The 17,526-nt window shown below is 46.4% G+C and overlaps 1 protein-coding gene across 1 annotated transcript in view; it reads left to right on the top strand.

Annotated features, from left to right (window-relative positions):
• The window catches only part of ADAMTS13 (ADAM metallopeptidase with thrombospondin type 1 motif 13), a 116,079-nt gene extending 98,923 nt beyond the window's left edge, over positions 1 to 17,156 (top strand). The window contains exon 32 of the mRNA XM_082262781.1: positions 16,861 to 17,156. Coding sequence (XP_082118907.1) covers positions 16,861 to 17,049 — 189 coding nt within the window. The 3' untranslated portion in view covers positions 17,050 to 17,156. The remainder of the gene's footprint in view (positions 1 to 16,860) is intronic.
• The last annotated feature ends 370 nt before the right edge of the window (positions 17,157 to 17,526 follow it).

The raw sequence follows: 17,526 nt of genomic DNA, 5'->3' as shown, positions 1-17,526 counted from the left end.
CTGCCTGTTCCATACTCCCCCTACTCCTAGCCTTTTAGGGGTACAAACAATAGTAATTGGGGCCCAGTGTGGTTGTGTACGCGTGATATACATACACTTTTTTTGGATCATATTTTCTATTCCGCTATTTAATCAAAAACCTTTGGGGATCAGTTAAATTGGGGGATAGTCTGTGTTGGTACGTGTGAGAGAGATCCACCTTTCCAAGTTGTTGGGGTTCATCTCATACTTCTGAAGGTTTGAGGGTGCTGTGCTGCCTGTTCCATACTCCCCCTACTCCTAGCCTTTTAGGGGTACAAACAATAGTAATTGGGGCCTAGTGTGGTTGTGTACGTGTGATATACATACACTTTTTTTGGATCATATTTTCTATTCCGCTATTTAATCAAAAACCTTTGGGGATCAGTTAAATTGGGGGATAGTCTGTGTTGGTACGTGTGAGAGAGATCCACCTTTCCAAGTTGTTGGGGTTCATCTCATACTTCTGAAGGTTTGAGGGTGCTGCCTGTTCCATACTCCCCCTACTCCTAGCCTTTTAGGGGTACAAACAATAGTAATTGGGGCCTAGTGTGGTTGTGTACGTGTGATATACATACACTTTTTTTGGATCATATTTTCTATTCCGCTATTTAATCAAAAACCTTTGGGGATCAGTTAAATTGGGGGATAGTCTGTGTTGGTACGTGTGAGAGAGATCCACCTTTCCAAGTTGTTGGGGTTCATCTCATACTTCTGAAGGTTTGAGGGTGCTGCCTGTTCCATACTCCCCCTACTCCTCATCTAGCCTTTTAGGGGTACAAACAATAGTAATTGGGGCCTAGTGTGGTTGTGTACGTGTGATATACATACACTTTTTTTGGATCATATTTTCTATTCCGCTATTTAATCAAAAACCTTTGGGGATCAGTTAAATTGGGGGATAGTCTGTGTTGGTACGTGTGAGAGAGATCCACCTTTCCAAGTTGTTGGGGTTCATCTCATACTTCTGAAGGTTTGAGGGTGCTGCCTGTTCCATACTCCCCCTACTCCTCATCTAGCCTTTTAGGGGTACAAACAATAGTAATTGGGGCCTAGTGTGGTTGTGTACGTGTGATATACATACACTTTTTTTGGATCATATTTTCTATTCCGCTATTTAATCAAAAACCTTTGGGGATCAGTTAAATTGGGGGATAGTCTGTGTTGGTACGTGTGAGAGAGATCCACCTTTCCAAGTTGTTGGGGTTCATCTCATACTTCTGAAGGTTTGAGGGTGCTGCCTGTTCCATACTCCCCCTACTCCTAGCCTTTTAGGGGTACAAACAATAGTAATTGGGGCCTAGTGTGGTTGTGTACGTGTGATATACATACACTTTTTTTGGATCATATTTTCTATTCCGCTATTTAATCAAAAACCTTTGGGGATCAGTTAAATTGGGGGATAGTCTGTGTTGGTACGTGTGAGAGAGATCCACCTTTCCAAGTTGTTGGGGTTCATCTCATACTTCTGAAGGTTTGAGGGTGCTGCCTGTTCCATACTCCCCCTACTCCTCATCTAGCCTTTTAGGGGTACAAACAATAGTAATTGGGGCCTAGTGTGGTTGTGTACGTGTGATATACATACACTTTTTTTGGATCATATTTTCTATTCCGCTATTTAATCAAAAACCTTTGGGGATCAGTTAAATTGGGGGATAGTCTGTGTTGGTACGTGTGAGAGAGATCCACCTTTCCAAGTTGTTGGGGTTCATCTCATACTTCTGAAGGTTTGAGGGTGCTGCCTGTTCCATACTCCCCCTACTCCTCATCTAGCCTTTTAGGGGTACAAACAATAGTAATTGGGGCCTAGTGTGGTTGTGTACGTGTGATATACATACACTTTTTTTGGATCATATTTTCTATTCCGCTATTTAATCAAAAACCTTTGCGGATCAGTTAAATTGGGGGATAGTCTGTGTTGGTACGTGTGAGAGAGATCCACCTTTCCAAGTTGTTGGGGTTCATCTCATACTTTTGAAGGTTTGAGGGTGCTGCCTGTTCCATACCCCCCCTACTCCTCATATAGCCTTTTAGGGGTACAAACAATAGTAATTGGGGCCTAGTGTGGTTGTGTACGTGTGATATACATACACTTTTTTTGGATCATATTTTCTATTCCGCTATTTAATCAAAAACCTTTGGGGATCAGTTAAATTGGGGGATAGTCTGTGTTGGTACGTGTGAGAGAGATCCACCTTTCCAAGTTTTTGGGGTTCATCTCATACTTCTGAAGATTTGAGGGTGCTGCCTGTTCCATACTCCTCCTCCTACTGCTCAACCATCCTTTTAGGGGTACAAACAATAGTAGTTGGGGCCTAGTGTGGTGGTGTACGTGCGAGATACATACACTTTCTTTTTGATCATATTTTCTATTCCGCTATTCAATTAAAACCTTTGGGGATCAATTCAATTGCGAGATAGTCTGTGTCGGTACGTGTGAGATCCACCTTTCCAAGTTGTTGGGGTTCATCTCATACTTCTGAAGATTTGAGGGTGCTGCCTGTTCCATACTCCTGCTCCTACTGCTCAACCATCCTTTTAGGGGTACAAACAATAGTAATTGGGGCCTAGTGTGGTTGTGTACGTGCGAGATACATACACTTTTTTTGATCATATTTCCTATTCCGCTATTCAATAAAAACCTTTGAGGATCAATTGAATTGCGGGATAGTCTGTGTCGGTACGTGTGAGATCCACCTTTCCAAGTTTTTGGGGTTCATCTCATACTTCTGAAGATTTGAGGGTGCTGCCTGTTCCATACTCCCCCTACTCCTCATCTAGCCTTTTAGGGGTACAAACAATAGTAATTGGGGCCTAGTGTGGTTGTATACGTGTGATATACATACACTTTTTTTGGATCATATTTTCTATTCCGCTATTTAATCAAAAACCTTTGGGGATCAGTTAAATTGGGGGATAGTCTGTGTTGGTACGTGTGAGAGAGATCCACCTTTCCAAGTTGTTGGGGTTCATCTCATACTTCTGAAGGTTTGAGGGTGCTGCCTGTTCCATACCCCCCCTACTCCTCATCTAGCCTTTTAGGGGTACAAACAATAGTAATTGGGGCCTAGTGTGGTTGTGTACGTGTGATATACATACACTTTTTTTGGATCATATTTTCTATTCCGCTATTTAATCAAAAACCTTTGGGGATCAGTTAAATTGGGGGATAGTCTGTGTTGGTACGTGTGAGAGAGATCCACCTTTCCAAGTTGTTGGGGTTCATCTCATACTTCTGAAGGTTTGAGGGTGCTGCCTGTTCCATACTCCCCCTACTCCTCATCTAGCCTTTTAGGGGTACAAACAATAGTAATTGGGGCCTAGTGTGGTTGTGTACGTGTGATATACATACACTTTTTTTGGATCATATTTTCTATTCCGCTATTTAATCAAAAACCTTTGGGGATCAGTTAAATTGGGGGATAGTCTGTGTTGGTACGTGTGAGAGAGATCCACCTTTCCAAGTTGTTGGGGTTCATCTCATACTTCTGAAGGTTTGAGGGTGCTGCCTGTTCCATACTCCCCCTACTCCTCATCTAGCCTTTTAGGGGTACAAACAATAGTAATTGGGGCCCAGTGTGGTTGTGTACGTGTGATATACATACACTTTTTTTGGATCATATTTTCTATTCCGCTATTTAATCAAAAACCTTTGGGGATCAGTTAAATTGGGGGATAGTCTGTGTTGGTACGTGTGAGAGAGATCCACCTTTCCAAGTTGTTGGGGTTCATCTCATACTTCTGAAGGTTTGAGGGTGCTGCCTGTTCCATACTCCCCCTACTCCTCATCTAGCCTTTTAGGGGTACAAACAATAGTAATTGGGGCCCAGTGTGGTTGTGTACGTGTGATATACATACACTTTTTTTGGATCATATTTTCTATTCCGCTATTTAATCAAAAACCTTTGGGGATCAGTTAAATTGGGGGATAGTCTGTGTTGGTACGTGTGAGAGAGATCCACCTTTCCAAGTTGTTGGGGTTCATCTCATACTTCTGAAGGTTTGAGGGTGCTGCCTGTTCCATACCCCCCCTACTCCTCATCTAGCCTTTTAGGGGTACAAACAATAGTAATTGGGGCCTAGTGTGGTTGTGTACGTGTGATATACATACACTTTTTTTGGATCATATTTTCTATTCCGCTATTTAATCAAAAACCTTTGGGGATCAGTTAAATTGGGGGATAGTCTGTGTTGGTACGTGTGAGAGAGATCCACCTTTCCAAGTTGTTGGGGTTCATCTCATACTTCTGAAGGTTTGAGGGTGCTGCCTGTTCCATACTCCCCCTACTCCTCATCTAGCCTTTTAGGGGTACAAACAATAGTAATTGGGGCCCAGTGTGGTTGTGTACGTGTGATATACATACACTTTTTTTGGATCATATTTTCTATTCCGCTATTTAATCAAAAACCTTTGGGGATCAGTTAAATTGGGGGATAGTCTGTGTTGGTACGTGTGAGAGAGATCCACCTTTCCAAGTTGTTGGGGTTCATCTCATACTTCTGAAGGTTTGAGGGTGCTGCCTGTTCCATACTCCCCCTACTCCTCATCTAGCCTTTTAGGGGTACAAACAATAGTAATTGGGGCCCAGTGTGGTTGTGTACGTGTGATATACATACACTTTTTTTGGATCATATTTTCTATTCCGCTATTTAATCAAAAACCTTTGGGGATCAGTTAAATTGGGGGATAGTCTGTGTTGGTACGTGTGAGAGAGATCCACCTTTCCAAGTTGTTGGGGTTCATCTCATACTTCTGAAGGTTTGAGGGTGCTGCCTGTTCCATACTCCCCCTACTCCTCATCTAGCCTTTTAGGGGTACAAACAATAGTAATTGGGGCCCAGTGTGGTTGTGTACGTGTGATATACATACACTTTTTTTGGATCATATTTTCTATTCCGCTATTTAATCAAAAACCTTTGGGGATCAGTTAAATTGGGGGATAGTCTGTGTTGGTACGTGTGAGAGAGATCCACCTTTCCAAGTTGTTGGGGTTCATCTCATACTTCTGAAGGTTTGAGGGTGCTGCCTGTTCCATACTCCCCCTACTCCTCATCTAGCCTTTTAGGGGTACAAACAATAGTAATTGGGGCCTAGTGTGGTTGTGTACGTGTGATATACATACACTTTTTTTGGATCATATTTTCTATTCCGCTATTTAATCAAAAACCTTTGGGGATCAGTTAAATTGGGGGATAGTCTGTGTTGGTACGTGTGAGAGAGATCCACCTTTCCAAGTTTTTGGGGTTCATCTCATACTTCTGAAGATTTGAGGGTGCTGCCTGTTCCATACCCCCCCTACTCCTCATCTAGCCTTTTAGGGGTACAAACAATAGTAATTGGGGCCTAGTGTGGTTGTGTACGTGTGATATACATACACTTTTTTTGGATCATATTTTCTATTCCGCTATTTAATCAAAAACCTTTGGGGATCAGTTAAATTGGGGGATAGTCTGTGTTGGTACGTGTGAGAGAGATCCACCTTTCCAAGTTGTTGGGGTTCATCTCATACTTCTGAAGGTTTGAGGGTGCTGCCTGTTCCATACTCCCCCTACTCCTCATCTAGCCTTTTAGGGGTACAAACAATAGTAATTGGGGCCTAGTGTGGTTGTGTACGTGTGATATACATACACTTTTTTTGGATCATATTTTCTATTCCGCTATTTAATCAAAAACCTTTGGGGATCAGTTAAATTGGGGGATAGTCTGTGTTGGTACGTGTGAGAGAGATCCACCTTTCCAAGTTGTTGGGGTTCATCTCATACTTCTGAAGGTTTGAGGGTGCTGCCTGTTCCATACTCCCCCTACTCCTAGCCTTTTAGGGGTACAAACAATAGTAATTGGGGCCTAGTGTGGTTGTGTACGTGTGATATACATACACTTTTTTTGGATCATATTTTCTATTCCGCTATTTAATCAAAAACCTTTGGGGATCAGTTAAATTGGGGGATAGTCTGTGTTGGTACGTGTGAGAGAGATCCACCTTTCCAAGTTGTTGGGGTTCATCTCATACTTCTGAAGGTTTGAGGGTGCTGCCTGTTCCATACCCCCCTTACTCCTCATCTAGCCTTTTAGGGGTACAAACAATAGTAATTGGGGCCTAGTGTGGTTGTGTACGTGTGATATACATACACTTTTTTTGGATCATATTTTCTATTCCGCTATTTAATCAAAAACCTTTGGGGATCAGTTAAATTGGGGGATAGTCTGTGTTGGTACGTGTGAGAGAGATCCACCTTTCCAAGTTGTTGGGGTTCATCTCATACTTCTGAAGGTTTGAGGGTGCTGCCTGTTCCATACTCCCCCTACTCCTCATCTAGCCTTTTAGGGGTACAAACAATAGTAATTGGGGCCCAGTGTGGTTGTGTACGTGTGATATACATACACTTTTTTTGGATCATATTTTCTATTCCGCTATTTAATCAAAAACCTTTGGGGATCAGTTAAATTGGGGGATAGTCTGTGTTGGTACGTGTGAGAGAGATCCACCTTTCCAAGTTTTTGGGGTTCATCTCATACTTCTGAAGATTTGAGGGTGCTGCCTGTTCCATACTCCTCCTCCTACTGCTCAACCATCCTTTTAGGGGTACAAACAATAGTAGTTGGGGCCTAGTGTGGTGGTGTACGTGCGAGATACATACACTTTCTTTTTGATCATATTTTCTATTCCGCTATTCAATTAAAACCTTTGGGGATCAATTCAATTGCGAGATAGTCTGTGTCGGTACGTGTGAGATCCACCTTTCCAAGTTGTTGGGGTTCATCTCATACTTCTGAAGATTTGAGGGTGCTGCCTGTTCCATACTCCTGCTCCTACTGCTCAACCATCCTTTTAGGGGTACAAACAATAGTAATTGGGGCCTAGTGTGGTTGTGTACGTGCGAGATACATACACTTTTTTTGATCATATTTCCTATTCCGCTATTCAATAAAAACCTTTGAGGATCAATTGAATTGCGGGATAGTCTGTGTCGGTACGTGTGAGATCCACCTTTCCAAGTTTTTGGGGTTCATCTCATACTTCTGAAGATTTGAGGGTGCTGCCTGTTCCATACTCCTCCTCCTACTCCTCATCCATCCTTTTAGGGGTACAAACAATAGTAATTGGGGCCTAGTGTGGTTGTGTACGTGCGAGATACATACACTTTTTTTGATCATATTTCCTATTCCGCTATTCAATAAAAACCTTTGAGGATCAATTGAATTGCGGGATAGTCTGTGTCGGTACGTGTGAGATCCACCTTTCCAAGTTTTTGGGGTTCATCTCATACTTCTGAAGATTTGAGGGTGCTGTCTGTTCCATACTCCTCCTACTCCTCATCCATCCTTTTAGGGGTAGAAACAATAGTAATTGGGGCCTAGTGTGGTTTTGTACGTGCGAGATACATACACTTTTTTGGATCATATTTCCTATTCCGCTATTCAATAAAAACCTTTCTAGGGCAAGATCTTAAATTACAGAAATATGAGGAGACCGTCAAATAAGGGCCGTGGCCTGGGTCGTGGTGCTGCTGGTAGAGCTCCTGTTGCAAGGAGAGGACGTGGTCGATCTGTGCCAGCTACACGCACAAGTGAAACACCTTCCTCAAGTGTGAGTAGGCGACAGAACCTGCATCAGTATTTGGTAGGGCATCAAACGCCCCTAGAAGTGATGAGGCCAGAACAAGTTGAGGCGATAGTAGATTGGTTTGCTGCTGACAGTGCCTCCAGTTCCTTCACATTGTCTCCCACCCAGTCTACTGCAGAAAGGTCAGAGTTGGCACCTGCAGCCAATGTCCAACCGTCTTTCACCTCACCCCCTTGCAAATCAGGCCAGCAGTCTGAGCCCCAAGCCATACAGCAGTCTCTTATTCTTTTTGAGGACTCTGTCAGCAGGGTTTCCCAGGGCCATCCACCTAGCCCTGCCCCAGAAGTGGAAGAGATTGAGTGCAGCGATGCCCAACCACTTATTTCTCAAGATGAGTACATGCAAGGATCATCGCAGCACGTCTCCGATGATGACGAAACGCAGGTGCCAACTGCTGCGGCGTTCAGCATTGTGGAGACCGACAAGGAGGGCAGGGGTGAAGACTGGGTGGAAGATGATGTGGAGGACGATGAGGTCCTCGACCCCACATGGAATGAACGTCATGCAGGTGACCTGAGTAGTTTGGAGGAAGAGGCGGTGGTCGCACAGAGCCACCAGCACAGCAGAAGAGGGAGCAGGGTGCAGAAGCGGAGCGGCCGTGCCCTAGACACTACGCCCGCTACTGCCCAACGCAGCAAGGGAACGAGCGCACCAAAGTCAGCTCAAAGGAGTTCTCTAGCGTGGAAGTTCTTTAGAAAATGTGCTGATGACAGGACACGAGTGGTTTGCACCCTGTGCAATCAGAGCTTGAAGCGAGGCATAAACCTTCTCAACCTGAGCACAACCTGCATGATCAGGCATCTAAGTGCAAAGCACGAGCTGCAGTGGAGTACACACCTTCAAAACCAAGAAACGTCTCTGGCTCATCCTGCTTCCTCTTCTGCTGCAGTCTCGGCCGCTCCAGCCACATCTGTAGTGATACCGGCACCTGCCACCCCGCAAACAGACGATCTGTCAGCAACACCACCACCTGGGTCACCAACAACCATCTCCACAATGTCCCGTGGAAGCGTTCAGCTTTCCATCTCCCAAACACTTGAGAGGAAGAGGAAGTACCCCCCTACCCACCCGCGATCCCTGGCCCTGAATGCCAGCATTTCAAAATTATTGGCCTTTGAAATGCTGTCATTCCGTCTGGTGGAGACGCACAGTTTTAAAAACCTTATGTCGGTGGCTGTCCCACAGTACGTCGTGCCCAGCCGCCACTACTTTTCCAGGCAAGCCATCCCTTCCCTGCACAACCAAGTGGGGGAAAATATCAGGTGTGCACTGCGCAACGCCATCTGTGCCAAGGTCCACCTAACTACGGATACGTGGACCAGTAAGCACGGTCAGGGGCGTTATATCTCCCTAACGGCACACTGGGTAAATGCAGTGGCGGATGGGCCTGAGGCGGATAGCAATTTGGCGCATGTCCTTCCACCACCGAGGATTGCAGGGCGCTTCAGTTTGCCTCCTGTTCCTAACTCCTCCTACTCCGCTTCCTCATCCTCTACCGCCTCCTCATCCGGACAGCGTAACACCTTCACCACCAACTTCAGCACGGCCAGGGGTAAACGACAGCAGGCAGTTTTACAACTTGCCTGTTTGGGGGACAAACCACACACCGCGCAGGAGTTGTGGAGGAGCATGGAACAGCAGACAAATGAGTGGTTGCTGCCAGCGAGCCTCAAGCCCGGCCTGGTGGTGTGCGATAACGGGCGAAATCTCATAGCAGCTCTGGGCCTAGCCGGTTTGACGCACATCCCTTGCCTGGCGCATGTGCTGAATTTGGTGGTGCAGAGGTTCCTTAAAAACTACCCCGATATGTCAGAGCTGCTGCAGAAAGTGCGGGCCGTTTGTGCGCACTTTCGGCGTTCTCACCCTGCTGCTGCTCGCCTGGCAGCGCTGCAGCGTAACTTCGGCCTTCCCGCTCACCGCCTCATATGTGACGTGCCCACAAGGTGGAACTCCACCTTGCACATGCTGGAAAGACTGTGCGAGCAGCAGCAGGCCATAGTGGAGTTTCAGCTGCAGCACGCACGCGTGAGTCGCTCTGCGGAACAGCACCACTTCACCACCAATAACTGGGCCTCCATGCGAGACCTGTATGCCTTGTTGCGCTGTTTTGAGTACTCCACCAACATGGCCAGTGGCAATGACGCCGTTCTCAGCTTAACTATCCCACTTCTATGCCTCCTTGAAAAAACAATTCGGGCGATGATGGAAGAGGATGTGGCACAGGATGAGGAGGAGGAGGAGGATGAAGAGGTAACATTTCCAAGGCTTTCAGGGCAGTCATTCGCAAGGGGCTCCGAGGGTGGGTTCCTGCACACGCAAACGCCAGGGACGCAATTGTCCAGCAGGGGCACAGTTCTGGAGGATGAGGAGGATGAGGAGGAGGAGGAGCTGGAGGAGGAGATGGAACCATGTTCACAGCAGGGTGGCACCCAGGCCAGCTCATGGCCATCACTGGTGCGTGGCTGGGGGGATACAGAGGACACGGACGATACACCTCCCACAGAGGACAGCCTTTCGTTGCCTCTGGGCAGCCTGGCACACATGAGCGATTACATGCTGCAGTGTCTCCACAACGACCGCCGAGTTGCCCACATTCTAACTTGTGCTGATTACTGGGTGGCCACGCTGCTGGATCCCCGTTACAAGGACAACGTACCGTCCTTAATTCACTCACTGGAGCGCGATCGCAAGATGCGCGAGTACAAGCGCACGCTGGTAGACGCCATGCTGCTGGCATTCCCATCTGACAGCGGGGCCACAGTGGAAGCACAAGGCAGAGGAGGAGGAGGAGGAGGTCGCCAACGCAACCAGGGCACCGCCAGCACCTCAGAAGGCAGGGTTAGCATGGCCGAAATGTGGAAAAGCTTTGTCAGCACGCCACAACAAACAGCAGCACCAGCAGCTCAGATGGAACGTCTTAGCAGGAGGCAGCATTTTACCAACATGGTGGAGCAGTATGTGTGCACACGCCTACATGTAGTGAATGACGGGTCTGCCCCCTTCAACTTCTGGGTCTCCAAATTGGGCACATGGCCTGAGCTTGCCCTTTACGCCTTGGAGGTGCTGGCGTGCCCTGCAGCCAGTGTATTATCTGAACGGGTATTTAGCACGGCTGGGGGCGTTATAACAGACAAGCGCAGCCGCCTGTCCAGAGACAATGTGGACAAGCTCACGTTCATTAAAATGAACCAGGCATGGATCCCACGGGACTTTTCCGTACCTTATGCAGAATAGCAATGGATACCGACCTTACCCACCCATTGTTCCATTTTTGCTCTTTCTCACTCTTTTGGGGTGTACCCTCATTTAAAATTTTTGAAAAGAAGCAGTGTTGGCTACCTCGTCCTCCTCCTCAGGGCCAGATTAATGTAGGGGCTATTGGAGCTGCAGCTCCAGGCCCCTACCTTTTATATAGGCCCCGGGTTGGCCATATTCACTGTTACCGCTCTTCTGTCACTTGTAAACACAGAAGTCTGGCTTCTATGCTCGCTTCCCCAGGCAGCACCCTCAGAACCTCCCCACACAGCGTGAAGGCCGGACAAGGAGGGACAGTTGGCGATGCATGGATGTGTTTATGGGCTTCAGAGACAGCATCCCATGTTGAATTAGGCATGCATGGCTGCACCCTTCCTCCTCTGGGTGCATGGCAAGGCACGGCCCTTAAGGCCCTTCAAAATCCTCAGCACCAAGCCCATGATGCTGTTAATCCGGCCCTGGTCCTCCTCCACCGCCGCTTCCACCTACACCGCCCATAGGTGTGCGCAGCCTATTGCATTAAGGTGTGCACCCCAAAGTTGAAATACACATGCATGTGTTTGCCAGCAGGGAGAGTAATGTATCGGGGCCATGTACCTGTAGGCAAGGAGAAATAGAGCAGAGCAGGTCCCAGGGAGATCTTTCCCATCTCCTCACTGGCAATGCTATGTGCCCTAGGTGATTAGGGTGTGCCCAGGCACACCCAGCACACCCTGTGCGCACGCCTATGTCACCGCCACATCCACCACCACCTCAACCTCCCTCCTACTCCATATGGGCCTCGTCCTTCAGAGATGAAGAAGAACATTGTTTTATTTTTCTGTTTTTTTTTGTTGTTTTAAGTTATTTCCCTATCCACATTTGTTTGCAGAGCACTTGCCATGCTCTTAATTACGTTTTGCTGCCATTTGCAGCACTCTAGCCCTTTCCTTTGGTGTTTTAGAGCCATTTTAGTGCCTTAAAGTTCGGGTCCCCATTGACTTCAATGGGGTTCGGTGTCCGGGAAAAGTTCGGTAAAAGTCCGGGACACGGACCCGGACTTTTTTTTAAAGTTCGGCCGAACCCGTCGAACACGGACATCTAGGTGTCCGCTCAACCCTATATAATGAGTTTGGAAATTGTAGAGAAATGCTTAAATAATGCATTACAAATTACAATTGAACTACACCCATTTGATTATAGATGACTAAAATGCGTTTTAGTCGACTAAAATGTAGGGCGTTTTAGTCGACTAAAATATACTGGAGTTTTAGTCGACTAAATACGACTAAAACTAAAACACTTGCAGAAGACTAAAATAGGACTAAAACTAAAATGCCATTTTAGTCCTAAGACTAAGACTAAAACTAAATTGAAATTTGCTGCCAAAATTAACACTGTTGGGCATTCAAAGTGTTTCTTTAATATGCCAAGAAAAAAGCACTAAGCAGTTTTGTTAATGTTGAAAATAAAACAAAACCTTTCCTCACCACTAGTGGACTTTTAACTGATTTAAAGGTGAAAATTGGGGTAGATCAGTATTTTGACTTGATTTGTGACTTGACCAAAATAAATGACTTGACTTGCTTGACTTCTAGCAGGGACTCGACTTGACTTGCTTGCTTTTTGCCACAGTAACTTGGCACTTGCTTGAGACTTGAAGGTTAAGACTTGTGACTTGCACATGTGTGACTTACTCCCATGTCTGGGAAATATATTGGAGTCGATGGAAGAAGGGGAGGATCAGAGAAGACAGGATCAAACAGTCTTTTTACACAATGCAGATGTAGCACAATTCCCAGCCGTTTTGCTGGATATGGGTCCCCCTGGGTTACCGCTAACAACAACAGCACATTTAAGCATGTTTCTCCAAGTGTGAGCACTGAGACAGTGACCATTCCAGTATCTTTATTTATTTAGGAACTTTGATGGGAGAAGGGATGAGTGGGATACTCCTTTAACTCAACTATGCACAATTGGGCGGAGACACTTAAGAAGTACTGTTTGACGCTGATTAACGCTGGCTGAATGCCCGTCAATGCTGACTTGATGCTGGTTAACGCTGGCCGGATGCCGGTTAACGCTGAACTATTCTTATAACTGAGCTTCAATTAACCACTTGCCGACTGCTCACTAGAGCTGTACTGCGGCAAAGTGGCTCTTGTAGGCCTGACGACGTAGACATACGTCGTCAGACACTCCCCTTTCTCGGCGGCGCCGCCGGAGGCTCGCTCCCGCTGTATTCAGTCACAGCGGGAGTCGGGCCAGGGGAGGAGCGGCGGCGATCGCCACTGCTCTTCCCCGATCGTCGGGGAATCAAGTGTGGAGATCCGCCCGCTTGTGTAAACAAAAGCGGGCGGATCTCCTAAGTGACAGACAGGGTCAGATTGCAGGGTTCAGCATAGCAGTCACCTCCCCCCACACACGTTAGTAAGCACCAGGCATACATTAACCCCTCCCTCTCCAATAAAATTAACCCCTTCCCCGCCAGTGTCATTTTTACAGTAACAGTGCATATTTATAGCACTGATTACTGCAGTAATGTCACTGGTACCCCCAAAAGTGTCAAAAATGTCAGTCAAGGGTCCGATCTGTCCGCCGCAATGTCGCAGTCCCGCAAAAAAAAAATCGCAGATCGCCGCCATTACTCGTTAAAAAAAAAAACACCAAATCAAAATACGCTTATTGTGATTTTTTTTACCAAACAAAGGTAGCAGAAAACAAATTGGCCAAAAATGTAAAAAAATTTTGATTTTTACATTTTTGGGGGGGGGGGGGGGGAATTTCATATAAAAAAATTTGAAAAATATTGTTATTTTTTCAAAATGTACGCTCTTTTTTTGTTTATAGCGCAAAAAGTAAAAATCGCACAGGTGAACAAATACCACCAAAAGAAAGCTCTGTTTGTGGGAAAAAAGGACGTAAATTTAGTTTGGGTACGGCGTCGCACAACCGCGCAATTGTCAGTTAAATTCGCACAGTGCCGAATCGCAAAAAGTGGCCCAGACGTAAGACAGCAAAATCCTCCGGTGGTAAAGTGGTTAAAGAGATCCTCTCTTAACTGCCTTAGGTACTCCTTCCTAAGGTAGCTACTTGTACACTTTTGCTGCACTGCTGAACGCTTCAGGGCCCGCATCTGGCGCCCCCTTTCACTCCCTTATCTTCAGGGCTTAACACTTGGCGCCCCCTTTCTATGCCACAACTACTGGTTATCTGGCACCTGGATCCCTTTGACCTTCTAGAGTGCCCCCCCTCTCTTAGGCAGACCTCTGGGCAGATTTTGAGTACTCACGACACTGTTTTTGTTGAAACTCCTGCCCAGCAGCTCCACTCGGTCAGCAACACTCTGGATCCCTTTCTGCAGCACAGCTCAACCTCCGGTCCTTTAGGCCGACTGCCTAGGACACCTTCACTCGCTCTGACAGGAGACAAGACAGCTGTCAGCCTCCTCCTGGGACTCGGCTTCCCACCAAAGATGCTCTGTCACATGTTCCCTCCAGGTTTATACCCAATCCCAGGGTGCATTGCGGCGAACTCCGCCCACTGGGACTGCCATAAACCCTGGTACATTATTGGCCAGGTTTCCTCCACTGTCCAACAAGAGCCCTCATTGGATGCAGTGGGGAGACTACCCAGACCCAACAGACCACACCTGGAAACAAAGATAAATAAATAAAAACAGAAGAGAATTTTATGTTGAATGTAATTGTTCTGAAAAGCACACTGGGGTCTTTTAAAAAAAAATTGCTGTGCAAATATCCTAAAGTGTTACTAAATCCAGGACCCTGCGTTTCACTTCCCACCAAAGACGCTCTGTCACATGCTCCCTCCAGGTTTATACCCAATCCCAGGGTGCATTGCAGCAAACTCTGCCCACTGGGACAGCCATAAACCCTGGTACACTATTGGCCAGGTTTCCTCCACTGTCCAACAAGAGCCCTCATTGGATGCAGTGGGGAGACTACCCAGACCCAACAGACCACACCTGGAAACACATGACAGCCTCACTAACTGGTCAGGCCCCCCTGATTATAAATAGAACCAGTTATATTTGTGTAGCCCCCTCCTAGGTAGGTGCTAAAGAGAGAGTATAGTTTTTGGCTCTGTCTGCCTATCAGAGGAGCAGCAGGGAAATCTTTGTTGCTCTTTGCCCATTAGAGAGCAGGATCTGTTAGTGAGGTCTGCTCATTGTGCTCAGTATGTGATTCATTATGTCTAGAGAGTGTTTCAAACTGGTGCAATAGGGAGGCAGGTTGGACAGTGGGAGGAAACCTGACCAATGGATGCATAGGCTTTGGTACAGTCCTGGTGATTGGCAGGGGCAGGTCGTCTCAGTGCATTCTGGGATACTGTATAAAAGCCAGGAGCACATGTGCTGTGAGGTCTTTGGCTGCTGAGTAGAGTTCCGGAGGGAGGGTGGTGGCGGCTGCCTCCTCCTCTGTAGCAGTGGCATGTGGCGTCCTGAGGGCCAGTAGGAACGGAGCTGAACCCAGAGGTCCAGGAGAGCTGACTGAGGGGGAGACACAGGAGACGCTAGAAAAACAGAATCGTGAGCACAGGGGATTGTGTCAGGGGGCCTGACCTGAGGGGGGCTACCCAAAGAGTAGGATAGTCAGCGGATGGGTGTCAGCAGTCAAGAAAGAGGATACTAGGATAGTGTCCTGAAGGTAATTTAGTTCATCAAGTCATCTGGAAAGAGACTTAACCCTGAACCCACCTAAGTGGCAAGGTGGATTAACAGCCTGGCTATACCGAAAGTTAGAAGTCCTCCATTTTGTGAATAGTTAATCTGGAATATCCCACTATTCCCTTCTCCCATCCCTAATTAAATTTAAAAAAATACAAAACAACTACATACCCCTGGATGGATTATTGACTGAGCCAAGAAGTAAAGTGATAGACTGTGAATGTCAAAGTTGCTATTGGTAACCCAGGGGGACCTGTAAGTGTGAAATCCAGCAGTCCTCAAGGGGGCAGTGCTACATTTGCAACACAAAAGAAATGTGTGTAGTGCCTCCCTGACCCCCAGGGTCATGATGGGGACCCAGAGACAGGGCAGGCTGACATGTCACCTCAGGGTGTAGGTTGTTAAGCATGGTTGGATGTGAATAGATGGACTCCAGTCACTTTTAGTACAAAAATATATATTTTTTTTTTTTTTTGCTCAAACTTTTTTTTGGGAGAGAGGGATAGGAAACCTGCAGAAAAGCATGCAATCAAGCAGACACCTCCAAAAATAGACAGCAGTATAGTAAAGAGCTTTTAGGCTGTACCATGTGTTCTGTATCTTCTTAGCAACAGCTGTCCCCCAATAGCAACCATGACTTACAGAAAAATGCAGAAATTGATTGGATATGTCCATCTTGATGCTTCCCCAGGCTCTCCACGGCTTCCCCCTATGGCAGAGTAACCAATGGTACTTCATCACTGGTCCTCATCAGATCCCTCAGTATCCTCAGAAATGCTCCCAAGTCTCAGAACCTTGAGCACATGGTAAGGCTCAGGCTTCAGGAATAGTCACACAGCTTCTCCACCTACACTCACCCCAGGGCAGGGCTGGATGGAAGAGCCCAATCACTTGGCCTCTCCAAATGTTTATACTCTCCCCCAGCATACACCAGTGCAAATAGTCATAAGTCAATTTTACTGTAGCTCATCATACTAATGTAGAAAAGGCAAAGAAAATGTCAAAGGAATACCCTTAGTTGCTGACTAGAATATTTAAAAAAAATCAAGATTTCAGGTCTGTAAACGCCTTCCTAAAATATTATGAGCGATAAAATGCTGAAAATGCAATACACAGTATATTTATAGTATATTCACATTTTCAGCATTTTAGCTCTCATAATACCTAAAGAACAGGCTTTATAGCCCTGAAATCTTGAATTTTTTTACTTAGCCACTAAAAAGTATCACTTTCACAATGTTGTTCCTTCTCTACCTCTGTATTTAAGTGTTGATCTGTGTGTGTTCTCGTCTCCAGATCCGCGACATGAAATCGATGAAGTCCACCGCTTTCCATGGGAACAACTTGTTCTACTGGGAGTCCACAGGGAACCGGGCAGAGGTTGAATTCAATGGTGACTTCTCACAGGACAGAGTCAGTTTCCGAGCGCAGTACTGGGCGAAGGAGAGAGGGAAACAAACCCAGAAAGGAGAGTCTGTTGTCTGACCAGGCCATCATGGCCTCTCCCAGCAAAGATCTTGTTTGTTGAAATTTAGAGTGGCCACTGGCTGAGTAGGGAGAAAACAGACTCTGTATGATTAGACGGCTGATTACCTTTGTACATTGTCCTCCCTCACTTTAATATGTCAGCTGATGCATGGGTGTGCGCACAGGGTATGCCAGGCGTGCCTGGGCACACCCTAATCACTTTGTGAGGCGCAGATTGCCCCTGTTTAAACCCCTGATATTTTACCAAAGCCCCCTAATGGAGCTCCTAAAAATTTTGTGAAACACAAAAAAAAAAAAAAATTTAAAAAAAGAATAAAAATAAAAACTGCTAACACCATCCATTGCCCCACTGGCACCAATTCCTGCATTACTCACACTGCCCACTGCTCTACTGACACCGTCAGTATAAATACACATGCACACACACACACGTGTTTGAGCTTTGAGGTGCACACCCTAATGCCATAGGCTGCG

This window comes from Pelophylax lessonae (assembly GCF_965119305.1).
Source record: "Pelophylax lessonae genome assembly, chromosome: 7".
NCBI classification, from domain to species: domain Eukaryota; kingdom Metazoa; phylum Chordata; class Amphibia; order Anura; family Ranidae; genus Pelophylax; species Pelophylax lessonae.
This window is presented reverse-complemented; position numbering and strand designations above follow the sequence as displayed.